The sequence below is a fragment of the Anser cygnoides genome, chromosome 18 (genome assembly GCF_040182565.1).
Source record: "Anser cygnoides isolate HZ-2024a breed goose chromosome 18, Taihu_goose_T2T_genome, whole genome shotgun sequence".
In the NCBI taxonomy this organism is placed as follows: Eukaryota; Metazoa; Chordata; class Aves; order Anseriformes; family Anatidae; genus Anser; species Anser cygnoides.
The window spans coordinates 4,174,917-4,191,387 of NC_089890.1; the positions used below are offsets into that span (position 1 = coordinate 4,174,917).

The 16,471-nt window shown below is 45.8% G+C and overlaps 1 protein-coding gene and 1 long non-coding RNA gene across 2 annotated transcripts in view; one reads left to right on the forward strand and one right to left on the reverse strand.

Moving 5' to 3' along the window:
• CASTOR2 (cytosolic arginine sensor for mTORC1 subunit 2) overlaps positions 1 to 16,471 on the forward strand; it is a 127,718-nt gene that overhangs the window by 62,969 nt on the left and 48,278 nt on the right. The window contains exon 2 of the mRNA XM_066979646.1: positions 1,748 to 1,818. Within this exon, the coding sequence (XP_066835747.1) occupies positions 1,748 to 1,818 (71 nt within the window). The remainder of the gene's footprint in view (positions 1 to 1,747; positions 1,819 to 16,471) is intronic.
• LOC106041068 (uncharacterized) lies at positions 9,380 to 11,382 on the reverse strand. The gene is made up of 2 exons (XR_001210284.3): positions 11,045 to 11,382; positions 9,380 to 9,514 (listed from the first exon to the last, which is right to left on the reverse strand). It is a non-coding gene; the product is annotated as an uncharacterized lncRNA (long non-coding RNA).

The window sequence follows — 16,471 nt, forward strand, 5'->3', positions numbered from 1 at the left end:
GCTGCTACTGTTTTCTGCTTCTCTTGGCACTATTCCTGGAGAGAGTTGAGTTAGTAAATGTGGCTGTCACGGTAGCTATTACCAATGACACAAAATAATTAAGTTGTGGTTTCTGTTGTGGTGGGGCCACTGCTGTATTTTATAGTGATACATCTGTGCTAGGAAGGAGAATGTCATGCTTCATTGTCCTGACGGATGCTTCTAGGAAAGCAGGACGAGTCTGTAGAGGCAGGTTGTCCGGTATTTTCCATTTACATGAAGCCCTGTAGGTTGCGTGGCAGATCGCTAATAGAGCTGCGTGTTGTTTCTTTGGTTTTCCTGCTGAGGTGATGGGGAGGGCAGCAGCCATCTCGTTTTCCTGCCTGTTGTTTTTGGAGGGGATAGCTGCAGTCTTTGTTCTTTTCAGCCAGTCAAAAGACAGCCTACGCCAGTTCTTAGTCTGATCCTCTAATCAAGTGGATGCCTCTCTTTTCTGATGTGGGGCCACCATGGTGGGGCACCTGGCTTCCACAAGACCTGAAGACTTTGGGACACAGGTGCTGAGAAGCCCTGGTGGTGTGTGCTTGGTGAGTCCTGCTGAGTTGTATGGCGTACAGGAATTACGCTGTAAATGCACTGTGAAATTTGGGGACCTTAAGAAAAATCCATATTTTGCCAACATCTAAATATTTTCTATAGCTGGCCTCATATAAATCTGATAGCATTACAAAGTGCAGTTGCAAAATCCTGCTCTTTGCCACCTCTCCAGTGACTTGGGCTGCAGATGCGGTCTGGGCGCTCTGGCGTGCTGCTGGGGACCAAGGGTAGAGGAACAGAGGTGGTGGAGGTCTTTTTTCAAGTAGACTTTGCTGTACGTAGGTTGGTGTGTGTCGGGGAAAATAAAATCCTTCAGATCTCTGTGGCGTTAAACCTTAAGGCTGAGGCTTTTCTTGTTTGTGTGTCTACAGCTTGAGAACCTCACGTCACTTCTATTTTGTGTCTCGTGTTAGGGGTGACATTGGGCTTGGTGTTGAAGGAGATGGAGAGGCCGTGCCTCGCGTGGCCTGAGGTGTGAGGAGATGGGCGTGGGGCAGAGCGGAGGGAGGCAGCAGAGGATGGAGAGGAGGGAAGCGTGCCCTTGGGCTCGGGTGCACGGCTTGCTGCCCTTTGTCTCCTCACCTGCAGCTCCCCAAGGGAGGGAGGCTTCCTGCAGGGATCAGCAGCGGGGTTTGGGATGCTGTCTGCTCCTGGGAAGAGGCTCTGAAGCAGTAGGAAGAGGTGCAGGGGCTTTGTTTGAGAGATCAGCCTTCAAACATTGATGTGGCAAGCAACTTCAGGGGCTAAACGGCAAGAGGGGTTCACGTGTGAACCGTGGGGAGGCTTTTGGAGTAGGTCAGAGCAATCAGTGGGTAGGCAGAGCCTTTTGCTCTGTGTTGGGGCCACACAGCAGGTCCTGGGCTGTGATGGAAAGCCTTAAGGGATATGGTAATTAAGAAAAGTAGCTAATAACTAAGTCATAAAAATAATATGTGTTTTACCAGCTCCATGGTGTATAGGCAGGCAGCAGGGAATGTGGGTCACGCAGTGTGTGCACGCAGAGTGGCTGAGCCAGGAGTAAAGTCTACATCTGTTAACGCCCTGGGCCACTCCGTACGCACCAGGCTGTGGCTCTTTCCTCCAGCAGAGCTTGGGGAGGGAAAGGGCCTCTGCTTTAGCTGGAAGACCTCAGCTCAAAGGCTAATCCCGTTCTGCTGTTTGCCTTTGCCAGGTGCAAGTTCTTCAGCCTCACGGAAACCCCAGAGGACTACACCATCATCGTGGATGAAGAGGGCTTCCTAGGTAGGTGTCAGCGTGCGCCGCTCCGGCACCCGACCCGCGGGGAGGAGGAGGATGTGTCAGTTCTTGGCGAGATCATAAGGCAGAGTGTTTGTAAAACAGCTCTGTTTGTCACTGCTCGTGGTGCAGCTACAGAAGGTGCTTTGATCACTTAAGCACGCTGTCTGTGCTGCTGTGCTGTACAAGGCGTCTCGCATGCAGAATATGAATGTGCTTTAATGCCAGGAGAAGGGGACACACAAGTCTTAAAGAGCAGCTTAAGCATATTTGAAAAAGCAAAACCATCTGCATATTATTATGTTAAAATGAGCTGGCCCTTGTTCCCAAGCCTCTACGAGCACACCACATCTTGCACCTCCAGCTTGTTCCTCCAACCTCCCTCTTTAAAAGCAGCACTTGAGGATGGGCGCTTGGTATCAGCCCCACACCCATCGCAGTGCCGTGGAGTTGTGAATCAGCTCCTTTGGCTGATTGCTGAAAGCTGGGATTTATCCCTCTTCTCACACCCATCTCTGTCCAGACTGTGTGCCACCAATGCCCACGGTGGCTGAAGGTCTCTCTCTGCCCACATCCAAAGTGGAGCCAGGCAGTTGTGCGCCAAAGAAGGCGCTTGGGAGCTGCAGATGCTTGGTGTCGGGCAAGTGTGGATGGAGAGAATAGTTTGGCTTTGCGGATGGAAATAGTTTGTAATAACATTTATCATGTGGGGAGGTTTTGTTTGTAGCAGTGTTATTGAGGTAGTGGAATGAGGAAGTGTTGTGCAGCTATTATTATTTTTGTTCAATTGCTGCTTTCTGTGGTTGGAATTCAAAGTCTACACATTTTACCGGTTCGGAGAAAATTCATTAAAATATGAAAAAGAAGGATTTCATTCCTGAATAGGAATTAACTGCCAAGTACCTACTTGTGACACTGTAATATTCAATGGTTCTGTGATACCCAGATCCTAAAGAGAAAATGAAGAACTATACCATCTTTACTTAGTACAGATTCAATGTTTTATAATCAATACCATTGCTGAATTATTCCCCCTTCTGTTTCAGGAGTACTCATAAACATAGAATAAATTATTACATTTTGGAATACTATAATGGTGGCTTAAACATTTTCCTAAAATAATCGCTATGTTGACAATAGGTGGATGGATCTTGACAGCTATTGCTGTTTTGTAGTTGGGGAGTTGTGGGGTTTGCTTGGAAGTGGAAGTCACGTGTTCTGGTTTTGTTCCCAAATGATGTGGTGACTTATGATCCTGCTGCCAGAATGTCCCTTGTTGCATTTGTTCAGGTGGCATATGCATGAACATTTTATTGCTACTATTGATAATATTGTCTTTTCTATTATGGGTGTTAGCTGGGTGAGATGAATTCAAATTTGGTCTCCCTATTATAGTAGGATGCAAAACCTACCTCTAAGAGCTTAATTATAAGAGAGAAGTCACCGGAGGAGGAGAATTTTTTTCCCAAGGACTGCAGCATGTGGCAGAGCAAGAAATCCAGAGATTCCCCTCCTCAGGAGGGAGTCTGCGTCACTGAACCTGTGCTGTCCATGTGGATTTGCTCACCTTCAGTGTCATATTAAAGCTGTGATATCCGTGGGGCTCACTTCTCTGCCCAGCTGGCACAAGGTAGATCCCTCAGTTCAATCGCTGGTGGCAAATCTGTATTGCCACCACCCCTGCGCAGCCTCTAGCGTTACCAGGCCATGCTGCTGTTTGTCTCTCTGGAAATGATTCCAGCTTGAAACAAAGGTAAGCTCAAACAGAGGTTTTGCTCATCAGCAGTGGGGGTTTGTGTTGCACTGTGTGCCAGTGGTTGTACTTAGAGCAAATCCTGGATCCAGCCAGTCCTGTGTCCTCGAGGAACTGCATGTCCTGCTGCTGCCCCGGGTTTTCTCTGTGAACCAGACAGTGCTGCTGCACTCCAAAGCAGCAGTCCTCTCTGCTTGCACCCTTTTGACTTTGCTACCTTGGTTCTCATGTGCATGAGAATTTATTGCTGGTAGTTACAGTACCCATGTACCTTCTGTTGGCTTATGGTTTTGACAGCACGTAGCATCCCTTTTGTCAAATGCACGGTGTGCAGTTGGGGTGTTAAAGCGGAGATTTGCAGGGGTAATGGTCATCTTACAGGCAATGCAGGGGAAGGAGGGAAGAAAGGGGCACATGAAGGTGATCCTCTGCTTCAGCAGGGCATTGAAGTCAGGTGCAAAACCCAGCATGAGTAGTAGTGTCACAGAACTGGCAGCTTCGTCACCTTACCTTTGCTGGTAAGTGAAAGACTTCTGGTGGCAAGACTCATGTTAGGAGAGTTTAAATGATGCAGAGGACACAACCCTGTTCCCTTAGGGGGACTGTGTCCAGCCAAACCTCTTCTTTCTGAATTGTCACCACCCATTCCAAAGCTGCTGTCTCAGGGTTAGCCCTGCTGGGATATCCCCGCTGTTGCTTCATCCCTGTTTCTAATTTCCATGTGCTGCAAAGTTTTCCATGGTCTGAAGGAATTCAGGACCTAAGTGTGAAAGAGCTTTGCTTCGCTCCCTGCTTCCCCTCACCCAGTGGCTATAAGCCGCCAAGGAGGAGGAATCTCACTCGGCCTTCACATAAAAAGTGCAATCAGCCCATGGACTCAGGGAGGATCCAAACCTGTACGAGCTGCAGCCTCCCACCTCCTTGCAGAGCAGTACGAATCATCCCTGCCTCAAGTGGATCAGCTGCCTCTTGGTCTCACTAGGGAAGCACTGGGTTCAGCTCCAGGATTGCAGGGCAAGTTCACCTTTGGTGAGCAGTGTCGGCTGCAAGTCTGTCAGGAAGAAGGTTTTTTTGTGTTTTTTTTTTTTCTCCTCTCTAGGTAATTTTTCTTCTTGCAAGGCTTAAAAACTTGATGCACATTTCTGAAGGGTAGGCATTTCTTTGAGGAAATTTGGGGCTTTTCTCTCTCAGGCACTGATACGAATTTTTGCTGTGGCAGCAGTGAGAGGATTGCCCTGGAACCTTGAGTTAGCCAGGCCCCTCGTCCTGCACGGCACAAACAGTACTGCGGGGAGAAGAATAGACTGGAGAAATACTGGCACTTTCAGCAATCCTTGAGGTTAACACTTCAAGCATACTGACATGCAGTAATCATTCTTAACTGTTTTGTCAAAAAATAATCCTCAGGCTTGTTTCCCTGAGAGAAGCAAGTGAGCTGGGCTGGGAAAGAAGTCATTACTTCTCCCCAGAAAACGTCTGCAGTGCAAAGCCGTAACCTGCTTAAGCATTCATCATGCTGGAAGGGAACGGCCACAGCCTAATTCTTTGCTTTAATTCCCTGGCGCTGAGGTGGGGATTAGATCTGCACAGAACCTCGTTTGTTCCAGGCACCGTTTCTTGGGCTTTGGCCTGTTAATGGGGAAGAATTTTATTCAGCGAAATGACACAGGGGGACCGTGCACAGAAGGCTCTTTTCCTGGCTGATGCCGAGATGAATTAGCAGAAGGAGCTTGGCCGTGGGCCCTCCTCTGTGAGGACAAGTGGCTCGGCTGCTGGGCTGCGTGGACAGCCATGTAAAATCCTTGCGTTTATCACCTGCTGTGCAGCCAGCACGTGGCAGAAGAGTCAAGTGGCTGCTGCTTCCTGACGTACAGGAATATATGAGTTTCATCTGTTTTTCTTCCCAAGGTTTGGCTGAAAGCAGGAGCTACCTGTGCGTGGTGCAGATATTATCACAGCCCCTGCGCTCCCTGCACAGTCTGTCCCTCTTCCAGCCTCCCTCCATCATCACGGGTTTTCGTTGTCTCACGCAGTGAAAGCAAAGCACACCTGGAGATAGCCATGCTCTCTGAAACCCACTGGGAAACAGTTGCTGGCATTGTGGTGCTATCCTGGAGGTGCCATCTGGATAAAATGGTGGGTTTGGGGGGATGATGGTGTGGCAGCGTTCCTCCAGTGGCATTCCTAGCAGCTGTCATGTCCAGCATCTCTACCATGTATCCAGAGGACCTTTTATTGGGGGGAAAAGGGCATTTTGGGTGTGTGGTTTGTTATACTCATCTCTTTTCTGATCCTGGTGTCTTCAGCTGGTTTGTTTGCAGTTTTGTTCTTCCATTTTTTTTTCTTCCCCTGGAAGTCCACTTCTAGGTTTAGCAATAGTTCTGCTTGGGTAGCTCAGCGAAGAGCCATTCACCTAGCCCTGTTTTACATTGTTTCTCCAATTGTACAGCACAGTGTGAAAGGAAGAATTAATGCTCTCCCTCAGCCACCTGCGTTCTCTATAAGCCATATGAAGGAAGAGCCCACCCAGTGTCACCTGTATAAGTTGGTCCAGTTGCGTGGATGTGAGAGATGTCTATGGTTTACCTTCAGATTATTTATTTTTTCTGTATCTCTTGCATCTACTTGAAACAAAGCTGGGGGGTTTGCAAAGACCTTCCCAGAATGACCACCACAGGGCCCTGGCTCTGTGCTAGGGCAGAAGGAGCTCCTCTATAACAACATCTCTGGGGCAAGATAGTCACTGCACCTAGAAGGCAACAAGCTCTAGTTTCTGAGTTTCTGCCCTGTTCATGATGGAAAAAGAAGTCCCCCTTTTTGACACCTGTTTAAGGGCAGCATGTGGAGTTTGAAGGCGTCTTTCCCCATTGCAGGGAGAGCACCGAGCCTCTTGCTGCCTTGACCCAGCCTCCTCTGTGACCTTGGCAGCTGTTGAGTTGCTCCACGAACATCTGCATAAAAGGGTTTTGTGGCAGTCTGTCACCCAGGTGAAGCTGTCCTGAACAGTGTAAAGCAGCCTCTTGCTAGGCAAGCACGCTGCCTGCCCAGCCTTGGCATTGGGCTGGAGGCCCTTCCATGCAGTTTTTCTCTGCAGGCAATGAGCTTAAGTATCAGAGAAGGGGAAAAGAAATCAAATGCTGAGGTTAAGGGAGGAGTGAATCCCTGTGGTTTCTGGGCTGGCAAACATGCTTCTTCCAGTTTAAGGGAACTGAGGGTGAGTAGGGGAATGCAGCACTTTGTACTCTGGGCTTCTGTCTCCCGGAACCAGCCAGCCCGTTTCATGTTGGTCACTGCCAGCAGCAGACTTAGGTCCTGACTGATCTCTTCTGGATGGGAAGCAGGGGAAGGGTACTTGGATTTCAGTACTGAAGCAGCAGGGGGAAACACCTCCTTTGGTGCAGATCCCCTGTGTAAGTGTAGAGCAAGGCTGTCAGTCTCTCCACACGTGGGTTCATCTCAAAGTGGAGGTGGCAGTCCTTCCTTTAACCTTCTTGGGCTGCCTAGTGTGGGTGGTGACTTCCCTAAGGCCAGAAATCCGTGTATTTGCACAGCTTCCAGAAGGAGGAGGCTACTAATCTCAGACCTCACAGTAAATTGCCCAGTAAGTTAAGAATAATGGGACTATTTGAAAAGCCTTGACTAGTTAGAGCGGCAGAGATTTTGTCAGAATTCTTAAAACGTTGACCTCATTCTAATAAAAAGAAAGGATAAAAAGAAAAAAAGCTCCCCTGCTGGCAGTGCTTTGTTTTGATAACCATCATCCTCAGACAACCTGTTCCCTATCTGACCTTGGACTCAGGACCATCGTATACTTTAGTACCACATTGAGTCCCTTTTTCAATAATATCAAAATGGTAAATTGCTTTCAGTATCCTCTCTCTCATCCTGTATATAAAATGGACAAGAAATCAGCTTATAAATAAGTGCAAGCACAGAACCCATCTAGCTGAGAGCAATCTGTAACTTTATTTAAAGATACTCGGGGAAGCAAGCTATTAGATACATCTGTTTTTTTTTGAATATTTCTCCTGTAACTATTTCTCCTTTAATTTTTTATTGCCCAGTGACTAGGCCTTTGTATCTCAGGCACGGTGGCTTAATTTGCTTGCTGACATTTATAGCGCTGAATTCCTTCCCCTGGACCGCCAGGAGAGCCGGCTGGTTGCTAGGCAGAAGATGTTTTTCTCTATTAAACACGTGCACAATCACTCTCCTTTGGATCTCTGTATTGGCCAGACTATACTGTGTCTGTGGTTTTCAGGTTTTTTTTTTTAAGTAATGTGGTATTAATGACCTAAATACAAATTAAAAACACGGGGATTTGACTACGGGCTAATGAGGGATATGTGTGCTTGCTCAGAAGGGTTTTTGCTGCAATGCATGTGTGTCAGTGTAGATCGATATGCATGTTGGGGGGCTGTGATGATGTGGGATTTCTGACCCCTCCTGAGAGGCAGTAAGGTTTGGTACTTAAATCTTTTGGGGGAAGGGAAGATGAGAAATCTGTAATATTCCAAGGTCTGGTTTGTGTCACCTGGGTAAAGGATCACCTCAGCTTCTCCTTAGTGCTGACACGTGTATGGGTTTGCAAATCTTGATCGCACATATTATTCCTTATGTTTGTAGCCTGCCACGTAAAGACTTTTGGTCCAGTTTCTCTGCTCCTATTTAAAGAAATACTGCATAAATAAGACACATTTTTCACTGTTTCTTCCTGCAGATGGGTGTGTATCAATATCTATTTTTGTTTCACAGCCCGTGGTGAGAAAGCCCAGACATCTCTTCCTGAACCACTTGACTGGCCATGATTTCCTCCTTTAAATTTATTACATCTTGGCTGCTTCCTAACACTTTCCAATCTGAGACAGATGAGTAGATAGATACCATGGCTTGCTCTTATCAAACCACTCTTATAAACGCAGGACCTAAAAAATGCTTTTCTGGCTGAAACAATGGAATGATTCACTGAAATTTTAGGTTGATCTCTAAAAGCAAGATACAGCTCAACAGAGATGTAGCAGCCCTGCTTGTTTGTTTCTGCTGGAGAGCATTTGGCCATTTGCATGCTGTTTCCACCAGTGGATTATATATATATATAGAGAGAGAGAGAGATATTTTAGGCAGGACTTAAGGGGAGTTGGTTGATTTGGTTGATTGCCTGTGTCTGGAGCTAATGGCAGTGTGCTGGCTTGGTGGAGACAAGCCAGGGCAGCAAATGGTGCACCCCATGGCCAGGAAGGGACAAGGCTGTATATACCCTGTAAAACTTTTTGAGCATTTGTATATTGAAATATTGGTAAAATTGCAATTAGGCATTTTTTTTTCTGTGCTTCCTAAGTGTTTTTTTTTATAGAACACCCTGTGAGAGATGAGGAAGTGCTGTTACCCCCCACCACAGGTCAGGAACTGAAGCGCAGGGAGAGCTGAGCATCTTTTCCAAGAGGGATCGGTGATACGGCAGTGAAATAAACTCATTTTCCCAAGGCTGAAAGCATCCAACCCTCAGTTCCCAAACTCTGCTAGTAAGTTAGACCACACCATAAGTTTCAAGCCTCACTTCTCTCAGGTTCATCACCTGATGAGGAACTGGACTTCCCCACCTTGGCATCCCCTTCGTAAGTGCTGTGACCTTAATCTAGAAACGATGAGCCTACACTAACCATCCTAAAACACATAAAGAGGGGATGGTCTTTCTTTTCCATGTTGAGCTGACAGCAACACATAGGCCAGCCATCATCTTCGCCCTGTGTCTGTCAGGCCCAAGTCCTGTGTCTTCAGGGTTTGTGGAAGGGCCGCCCGCTGGGGAAACAAGCCTTTCTGCAGCGAGAGACTTTGCTGTTGCAGTTGCAGGGTGAAGGGACAAGGAGTTGGAGCTCAAGTCCCCAGGTCTGCTGCAGGCTTCTCTCTTTGACCTTGGACAAGTCTCTCATTGTGTCTCAGTTTCCTCATCTGAAAAATAGGGATAATCCTATTAAATCACCTCGTAACAGGCTTTATAAAGATTAATTAGTAAACATGTGGAAATGCTTTGATAGTGTAACAGGCAAGGGCCGTGATAAATAATAATTGAGGTAGCTTCTGTCCCAAAGGATTCACAAAGCCTTTTACAATGGGTACACTTGCAGACCTGCTGAATAAATCATCCCCACAGTGGAACAGATTGGAGATTATGGTGGAAAAAGCACCCTTTTATGAAAAAAAAAAGTTCCATAATCTTTTTAAAATCTTGTATCTTAGTGTTTAATCTTGCTCAGGATTAAGTCATACAGCCTCAAGGTTACAGTCATACAACTGTTAGGAATTCGTGGCTACATCTTCCAGTCTTGTTTGAAATGTAATTATTTGCACTGCTCTGTCAGCCCGGTGAAATATCATCTGAAATGCAATTTAAAAAAGGAAGGGGAAAAAAAAAAAAAAAACTCCTTGGGCTGTTTTACTTGAAAATAGAAAAGAATTGAAAACATGAGTCTATCCACATTGGTTTCCTTTTTTTTGGTCGTCTTTTCTTTCTAAATTCTTGGTTTTTCAGCAGCAGGCACTGCTTGCTGCCCCGTGCTGGTGGGAACCTGAGCCCTCCGCATGTGTCAGGGCTGGGTCCTCCCCACCCCTGGCTTGCAGATTCTGCGAGCAAAGCCCTTGCCAAGAGATTTTGAAATACAGGGATTTTTTTTTATATTTTTTTTTTGTCAGGAAGTGGGAAATGTGCTGATTTCTGCAGTTCCTGTAGCCCAATTGCCAGAGACGAAGTCCTCGGGTCTTTCAGCCCATGGAGCCTGTGTGCTCGTGAAACCACTGAGCGCCGCGGGCAGGCTGGTGGCCTCGTGGCTGGAAGCAGAGAGCCGTGCTCGGCAGGTTGGGGACATCTTGGTCATCGCACAGAGGGGGCATCAAAGTGCACTTAGGAGGGAGTCCTGGGCAGGGGGGCAGATAGACCCGTGTCCATGCTCTGGACACATTTAGAGCCAAACTTTTTCATCTTTCATTGCTTACCATTAAAAAAAAGCTAATTTCTTCTCCTTTCTTCCTTCTCACAAGCGGACTCCAGCTTGTGGAGCTCGGATCTGGTTTTGATTTTCCAGGTTTGCTCATTATTAGCAGTGCATTATCCCGTGAAGAGGAAGGAAGAGAGCAGCCTGATTTCCTGAGAGCAGGCTGTAGCCTAACCTGGATTTGTCTTCCTAACTTGGTTCTCCAGCGAGAGTGGACATAATGATTATTTTTGGAATCCACCTTGCCATGTTCTGCACTTTTAGCCAAACATAATAATGATGCTTTGTTTTTAGAGTGCATTCATACTTCCCGTCTTATGATACCCCTGTGAGGTAAGAATTTTCCCCCACATATGAGGAAACTGATACACAAAGGAGACTGAGCGACTTGTTTAACATATACATTTTGTGGGACGGTTCAGTTTTTGCCTGAACTTCGAGCCCAGATTTCCTTTCAGGTGTCTGTATTTTAAAATTGGACATCACCTACCACTGTATCCGAAAGATTTGAGTATCTCTTCTAAGACACTGCTGTAAAAACTCGATTTTCCAGCAACCCTCCCAGCAGTCTGTAGCAAGTCACTTACCCCTCCCCTGCTTGCAGCCAGGTGGGAAGGGTGCTACCACATCATAACCACCCTGCATTATGACTCAGTTTCCTCGTGCAGTGCCATTTGTTGCTAAATCCGTGTCTGGCCTGGCCAGGCCTCCTTGCTCTTCTGCTGCTATCAGAGTTGTTTCTCATGACAGAAATCACAGGCAGAGAGCTGAGAAAGGAGGCCGCCATACACGTTTTCCAAATGGACGTTTCTGTGCGTTTCACCTGATATTGCCAGTCCCATTGGAAATGCATTCCTCCTTTGTGTTTAATTTTTTAAAAAGCCACTAAGAAAGTATAACCAGCTTAGTTTTTAGATTGCTGTCAAAGTTTAAAGTTACAGAGATTGCAAGAGGAGAACTGATTGAAAACAAGACCAAAGCAGGGGTTTCTGCAGGGTAAGTGTTTCCTTTTATCAGTCCTTGATTGGTCTTAGTGGACACTTGTACTGAAGGTCTTTCCTCAGGACGTGCTGATTATTTAAGTAGAGAGAAGGCAGTGTCTGTGCATACATATGGATTCACAAGTTCCCAGTCTCTAAACAGCTACGACATCAGCCACTCCAGAAGGACCAGTATCATGTTATCCTGTGGCATGATAGAAAAGGATAGTTGCATGCCCTAGTTAGATGTTCAGTCCCTTGGAAGGCAGAGAAGCTACTTGTCAGAGTCAGGATTTCAGAGCTGGGCTCTGTGTTTGTACAGCTTCATTTAATTCCAAGTTACCCTTGGGTTATTTAATTTCCTGACAGCTGCAAAAACAGTGTTCTCAGATAACAATAGCCTCTAATTAGGCAATGTGCCTAAAATGGTAGAATGTTTTATTTGACCATGGCACTAATATTTTGCATGCAGCTTACACATGAGAAAGTTGAACAAGTTGCATTTCCAGCTTCCCTTGGCAGAGACGTGTCTATCTTGTGATACTCAGTGCATAATGCTAAAGGCATGCCCGCTCTTCTTCTACCCCTGTGGTTAAAACACTTCTCATCTTTTTGGACTGTGTCATCAGTAAATCTGTCTTTCAGCTGCAACCACCTTCCAGAAATATGTTTTATCAGCACAGCAAGACTAACAGGACTTGCACAGCTGAGGATGTGAAGCATTTTAGAGACACACAGGCAACAAGAAAGCATGTGAGGTTTACCTGTAGTGGAAGGCTGTAGCTTCTTGGGGGTTATATCACAGTGCAGAGTTCCCATATGTTGCTTTTATGGCTCACGCACTTAGTACACAATCAGGCAATGATAGAAATAAACATACAAGTCAACTCTTCTTCCAAATCATTTATTCAATTTGGAAAGGGTGTTAGCGTCAGGTTATGTTAATTAGATCCTGAATCATGATTTGTGCTTACAGAAGCTTTATGCAGTGAGCTGTACAAATTGATGTTTTCTGAATTCTCTCCTGTGGTAGTGTTTGTTCAGGAGTCCTCTCTTAAGGTTGTCTTGAAGTCTTGAATCCAAAAGATTTTTTTTTCTCTTTTTCACTGTTTTTACTCTATTCTAAGTCATTCCAGAGCTCGAAGTTCTGATAATTCCCAAACCAAGTCCTCATTGTTGCAGTCCTGTAAGCATTTAAGCTGCCATTTAAATAACCATAATGCGAAATTGCAATTCCTGATGTATTGGATACCTATTTAAGTCTTGCAACTTTAATGAGTTGCTTACTAATCTGCAGTCAGAGCTTTCAGCTGCGCAGTCTTTACACCCACGTCCTGCACCACAAACCAGAGGGCTCTTTTTGAAGGGGGCTTCTGGTATGGATTCTGTATGTCCATTTCCTTTTAGGTGACTGATACCCTACTCAGGCGCAATACTGTGATGAGAGAGGAATTGCCACATCAACTGCAATGTATAATAACAGTGAAGACCTGTTGTCTACGTTAATCTGCACTTATCCTGTTCTGTTGAGACACTGATGCATCTCAGAAAACTGGGGGTGTCAGCTCAGGTTCGCTTTTGGCTACAAGAGCATTGCCCATGGGATGGATGTCCTCTGTGTGATGTCTGCAAGGACAGGAGATGAGCCAGGAGGTTCCTATCCTCCCTTCCCTAGTAAGTTCATATAAGTAAGAACACTTAATGCTGCAGCCCCAGAAGATGAACAGAAAGAATCACAATAGATCTGGATTTATTCAAGTATATACAACAAGTATATGTATGTCAGTCTGAATCACAGCGTTTTAAAAAGCCAACCTCCTGACTCAACAAACCTCATTGAGGTGTAAGATGTGGTTGGCAGCAGCTGACTTCCTTCAGAGTATCAGAAAAAAACAAGTTATTTTCCCTTTTCTTCCATAATCCCTCTCCTAGCTCTTTGCATACCATCTAGGCAAAAGATGGTAGACATGTTACTAGTTTTCTTTGCATCAGTTTTGTCCATTTTCTCCTGGGTTTGCTCTTGCAGTGTTCTACCAAAACATTTTCATTTTTATTTTGCAAGACTTACCGATCCCTCTTCAGTTCCAGCTTCCCCTCTTCCATATTTATCGCGTTTCTAAAGCTGGAATGAACCATATCGCCACAGTCAGTCTGCATTTATTTTGAGTTGTTTGTGGAGTATGTGAAATTGAAGAGTTTCATAACATGAGAGGTGGCTTTGCGAGGGTCGGAGGTTCCAGGAGCACCGGGTGTGTGGCTGACATGCCCTTGGAGGGTCCCCAAAAACCTGATTTCTTTATTTTTGTATATTGTACATTGCTGAGCAGATTGTAAGTACTAAATAAACGGTAATCTCTGGAGTCCTGCTGAAGTAACTGTGTCTGCGAGGTATTTATTTCACAGTTGTTTTTCTCTTCTGCTTCTCCGGGCTTGGGTAAAGTGTTTATTTACTGAAGCACTTTGAGCTGAACTTGTGTAATTAAGAGTTGCCAATTTATATAATGCATGTGTGTATATACCTATATTTGTGCATTTATGTGTATATATTTCTACAGGGCTATAGAAGGGGATTCAGTGAAATTATTTAAGCTGCTCTTTTAAAGAAGCCTGTCCTTAAACTCTAGCTTAAAACTGCAATATATATTGGAATTTCAAGCTTTGATATATCTACTGAGAGCACCTGCCAGGATCTAGCGGTCCAGGATCAACGCAATGTTTTCCTTAGTTGGTGAATTAAATAGCTCACAATAGCAGACATAAACATCCATAAGTGAGAACAATCCAAGGGAGGAGGGCATCCCCTGGAGCTGCCCGAGTACTGCTCTCAGACCACTGAAATCCCGAGTGATAACAGGTTTTAAGTTGGGTGAATTAGGGGTTGGTTTGTATGTTTGCTTGTTGTTTTTTTTTGTTTGTTTGTTTTTAAAGCTAGGCCTGAGCATTTGGAGATCTGGGATGAGGACTTAGGTGGGTCATGGTGTGGATCAGCCCCTGGTGGATATCTGTTTTGGCATTTCAACCAGTGAACACGAAAATAAAACAGGCTCTCAAACAAGCTCTCTGCTGTTTGCAGCAGACAGGAGTGCCTGCTCTGATGGATGTTTACCATGTCTCTATGCTCTAAACAGAGATCATTTTCCCCCCAGACAAATTCATTTTTAGAATTTGTGTAAACAAATTCTTGACCTAGATGAATATTGCAGCATGCCACAATGTGCCTGGTTGAGTGGCTTGTACGTACCTTTACAAGGAAATGTATTTGTGTGTCCAAGAATCAAGGACAATCCATGCCAGCTTCTCAGATTGCCTCCCAGCTGGATGAAAGGAAACCACAAACTGAAACCAGTTTGTTTTCAAAAGTACAACCTGCGTCTCATAAACACGAAGTTCAAAGCAGCTGCAGAGTATACTTCACCAACCCCAACAAAAAACACTGCTGAGAACAGGAGGTTTAATATCAACGCTCTTGGTGGAGCAGTGGCTGCACCTTTAAGGCATGTGCACCTGCTTAATTTTAAGCATATTAAGCACGTATGTTCTGCCACTGGGGCTTAGAGAGTCATTCATGTGCCGAAGCCAAATGTGGATGAAATATCGAAAACATCAGGGCCCCTACATGTGCAGCCCCACAGAAAAGTGTGGCTTTGGAGGAAGGGAAGGGGGTTGGAGGGAGCCCAGCTCTTCATGATGGGGAGGAGGAGGGCATGGGCAGTTTTACTTGCGTGAAAGCCTCGTTGCTTGAATATGTCCGGCTTGGATTACATGGCAGGGGGAATTGATGGTCTGTTGGCAGGGCAAAACTGGATTTCAGACAGGGCTCTTCCATACGGCAGAGGAGGCACGTGCTGGAGTGCTTGTGCAGGGCTCCGATAGCCCCCGTGGTGTTTCAGGTTGTGCTTGGTGCCAACCCTCAGTCCTTCCCCAGGACTCATTCAGAAAGTTTCTGGAGGGAAACGTAGAATGAAAAAAAAAACAACAAAAAGCACTATTCTATAGAGATTCCTGTGGTTGAGTTTGGTATGTTTTTGATGGGTTGCCCTAAGTGGGGACGCTGTTGTCAGTTTTGATTAGTTGGGCTGCTGGCGTGGGGCGCAGCCTGCCTCCTTGTTTGAGAATGGAAAGATGGTGCTTGAAAAGCACTCAGTGGAAAATTGGGAAAAGAAAACGAATTAGACACTGCTTTTCATCTGCTGCTTTTCCTGCTTTTGAATTTTTCTGATTTCTTTTCCCTAGTGAGCTAGAGGCAGCTGGGCTCTGGTCCACGACCAGGTCTCCTAGCCTCTGCTACAGCTTAAAGAATAACAGCAATGCGGTCCAGGGAGCAACAAGCTGAAATACTCACGTGCTCAGCAAGTAGGTTTTTCCAAGCAGCCATTGCAGAATGTTCTAGGTGGCAAGAAGGGTTTTTAAAAGAGCACAGAAGGTACCTTATTTCCAAGTTGAGCACGTGGCAGGGGCTTAATGTGCGGGATTTCCCATATAGAAAAGTGCTGGTTTAATGAACAGTACGTTAATGAGCGGACAGTCTCTGTTGCTGGATAGTAACAATGCGTATTTCTACAGCAGGTAGGTGTGCTGTGATATATTGTGTTTTTTCTCCCAGCTTGCTTCTTCAATTCTTCAGCAGCCTGGCTACCAGGAGGGACTCACGGGTCAGAGAGTAAGCTTGATTTGGCCTTTTTCAATGGAGGCGAGTGTAACCAGGCAGCCCCTTGCCAGCCTATGTCTGATTTGACCTGGTCTTCTCCGCTTTGGCCAAGGAGTGGGATGAGAGCTGGAGATGCTGCTGCACGTTGGGAGGGAGCTGGTGTGACTGCCGCAAACACGTAGTGTTTAGCGGGGTGGGGAGCACTTGATAGAGAGGAGGCCCTTGCACTCAAAAATGCCAGAGAGAAATCGCGTGGAAAATTCTTTCAACTAATGGTCTGAAAAATATT